The 3388-nt window shown below is 46.2% G+C and overlaps 1 protein-coding gene across 1 annotated transcript; it reads right to left on the bottom strand.

Annotated features, from left to right (window-relative positions):
• Window positions 1-1836: 1836 nt before the first annotated feature.
• On the bottom strand, window positions 1837-2793 carry C1GALT1C1 (C1GALT1 specific chaperone 1; the record flags this gene model as incomplete). Its single annotated transcript, XM_082004258.1, has 1 exon — window positions 1837-2793. The coding sequence occupies one exon, from the start codon at window positions 2791-2793 to the stop codon at window positions 1837-1839; it is 957 nt and encodes a 318-aa protein (XP_081860384.1).
• Between the last annotated feature and the right edge of the window lie 595 nt (window positions 2794-3388).

Below are 3388 nucleotides of genomic sequence, written 5' to 3'. Positions count from 1 at the left end.
TTCCATCTTGTTTTCTGTTGTGTTACCTTACCTCAAATCTGTGATACATGAGGTTCATTCTGGTTTGAATTGTTAATGCCCCTTTTTTTCCTTGACTTGCCCTATGACTGCTGTTGTTGCAGTGGGGTCAGAACTGTCTTTGATATCAGAAACACCACTGAAATCAAAATTTTACTTTCTTCATCTGGCTTTGTGAGAGTATTCCCAACTGTGGATCTAACCTTTGGAAAAAAAAAAAAAAGATTTTGTAAGAAGATACAAGTTAAATTGTGCTTAAATTAAATTGTATACCAATTTAGCAAAATGTTTTCAGAAATACTAACTTAAGTTTTACCTCGGTTTTGGCAGCTGTCATATACACTTTTGTCTTGCTATGTCAGCTGAACTCGGACTGATGTGGAGGAGGGGAATGTGCAAAAGGTGAGACAAGGTGCACCTTCTGCAACAGCTGAGCTGTGGTACTTGCCTGGGGATCTGAGCAGTTGTCTTGCTATTCTTGTTAAAAATGAAGGCCCTGATGCTTAAAACAAAAAAGATGTGGATATTCTCAGCTCTGAAGCAGCCGATTTACTTCTCCATCTGCCCCCTTGCAGCTTAGGATAGGATGAGGTATTACAAAGTTAAAGAAAGGTGAGATAAAAGACCTGAGAAGAGAGTATGTTATGGATATTGCAGTACCAATAAAGCCTGTGGTAGTCTGAGGTGCAGTACCTTCCTTAAGTCTTGAAACATCCAGGTCAGGTCAGTGAATTCTAAATGGAATAAATATTGAAGTGCTGTTTATTCCCATTGGCAGTGACTGGAAGGGAGTGTGACCTGGTAACTTGCAGAAAACTGATTTCAAGTGCACTCAATTGTAAACGCCACCCTACTCCCCCAGCCCAACCAAAGAAAAGCCTACCCCACAAAACCACAACAAAAAAACAGCTGGCAATCCCCCTCCAACCACTGTTGGGGAGTTCTGAATATTGCTTTGTTGTGCATGTAACCTGTTTTGTGTAATATTCAAATAAAGGCTGGGAGTGCACTTCCTGCATCTTGGAATTAAAATATCTACCCTACATTTGTATTGACAGGTAATAGTATTTACAAGGAAGAAGTTGGGTAGCACCACTAACTGGATGCTTACATATAAAGTGAAATTTTAAATGAGCAATTACCCTTGTGCTAACAGGCCATGTTAATGCTTTTTCAGATATAGTTATCTCTTTTGTCTGCTTAAAAACAGCAGTCCAAAGGTCACTTAATACTACTGTGCTGCAACTTCCTAACAGATCGCATCAGCTTGCTTCCTGCCAATTCCTTCCTGGGTTAGGAGGCTATCCATAAAGGTGCTAATTAAACAGCATAGCTCAAGCTATTGTGTAGTTTAGTGTAAAGGAAATAACTTAAAGTTAGTCTTTGAGACTGAATCTGTAGTCAGTTTTATTGGTACATCTTAGAAAGATATAAAGACATTCTAGAAATGCCTGGAAGAATGGAAAGAATCAAAGTCTTGCAAAAATATATTTGTACCAGTAGACTAAGGTTCACTTGAGTTTTCATTAATAAATATTTACATATAAACCCCCCCATATAAATTTAATTTCCTTTTATCATAAACATTAACAACTTCATCATTTAATTCCAGCACTGTCAAAAGCCAGAAGCATTTCTGTATAAAAGATTTAGAAAAAAAGTTCTCCTTCCACTTTTAAAATTAAGAGTTTTACCAAACCTTGATGTGCAAAAAAAATTGTACACTAGTACCACCAGATACAAAAGTCACATCTGTCAGTACAAACGTGTGTCATGAAGAGCTGCCTCCATGGTTCCAGGTTTTTCTCTGAAGGGACATCAGTCATTGTCCGAGCCTGCAGGTGGAAGGAAGACAAGCGCATCATTGTATGTGTGGCCATAGGGCCTCAGCCTGTAAACACCGTACATCATCACGTGCATGTGGTTCGGGGCCAGTCCGCTGAACGTGATGGCTGTGTCGGAGCAGCAGCCATCCACCACCTGCTGAGGGTGCGTGGACATTGCTTCCTTAATCAGAGCACCGACTGATTTAGTGTTAAAGACATCTTTTCCTTCTGAATCTTCTGCGTTTTCGGCAAACACTCCAGTATACTTCAGGCAGATGGCTAGTTGTTTATCCTCAGCAAGTTTCCAAATCATACCGCCCTGCTCTGGACACTTGTCAAAGTCTTCAAGAACATGGGAGAGTCGTCTTAGCGATTCAATGCTTAAGACTATTCCTCCCTCACCATCTACATACTCAAGGTCACCGGATTTCACAGTATGGCCTATATAAAAAGGCTGAGAGGGGTCTTTTTTCAGTAAGAAATACTTGAGATTTTCAATAATAGCAAATGTTGTTGGATATGCCAGGAAGAACCAGTTGAATTCATCCTTGTAGTGTTCGTATGTTATCTTGTAAGCTTTTCTCATCATCACCCACATATCATTTGTGTTGAGGGCTACAGAATCAAACACTTTGACGTTTTCAGAGCTGTAGAATTCCACCTTGTCACAGTGCTTGCTCCATGTTTCTTTTACTGCAGCCCAGTGCCCCAGATCTTTAGGTTTCACAAGGATGATACAGTAAACACGGATACTTTTACTAAGCTCCACGCGTTCACCCTCCGAAAGGTTTAAGACATCTTCTTTGTTGGGAGCCTGGATGTGATGATGCTCGTGGTGGTGTGCTTTAGTGCCGTGGCCCACCTTGATGTGGCCGAGGAGGGTAACCAGCATGCAGAAGGCTCCTCCTAGCACCACGCCCTTCACAAAGGAGCTGCCTTCAGAAATCATTTTTCCTAGAAAGGAGACATAGTGTAAGAACTTATAGGACTTGGTTTATGGCTGCCGGTTCTGTGCTGTTTTAATACGTTCTTCAATTCCTGTCTCCAGCTGCACTTCCCTTAACTGACGTACCAGGGCAGGAGGCAGTTCCCAGTCCCGGCTCTCGTTACCGCTAACGGGACAACAGATCCCCGCGGGAAGGGTCTCGTACCCCGGACCTGCTCTACCGCCCCGCCGCCGGTCCCACCGCCTCCCCACCCGCCGCGCCGAGACGCCGCGGCCCTGGCTCGGGCGCTGCCGCCGCCAGCTCACGGCCCGTGCGCAGCGGCGCTGCCCGAAGGGGAGCCCTCGCGGAGGCAGAGTCCCGGCGGTCCCGCTCCCAGCCCGCGACCCCCGCTAAAGTGGGCCGGCCCGCCCGTCGCAGTCCCCCGAGACACCCGGAGCGCGGGGGTGCCTTTACAACCGCTGAGGCCGGTGCCGGGACCCGCAGCGCGGCAAGGCCCGCTCCCACCTCCCCTTCCCCCGTGCGGCCCCGCTGACAGGGGCCGCCCGCCCGCCGCTCACCGGTGCCGCCGGGACCGCCCGCGCCCCGCCCCGGAAGCGC

Source organism: Phaethon aethereus (assembly GCF_964289735.1).
Source record: "Phaethon aethereus genome assembly, chromosome: 10".
NCBI classification, from domain to species: domain Eukaryota; kingdom Metazoa; phylum Chordata; class Aves; order Phaethontiformes; family Phaethontidae; genus Phaethon; species Phaethon aethereus.
The sequence above is the reverse complement of the archived record's forward strand: the minus strand, read 5'-3'. Positions and strand labels throughout refer to the sequence as shown.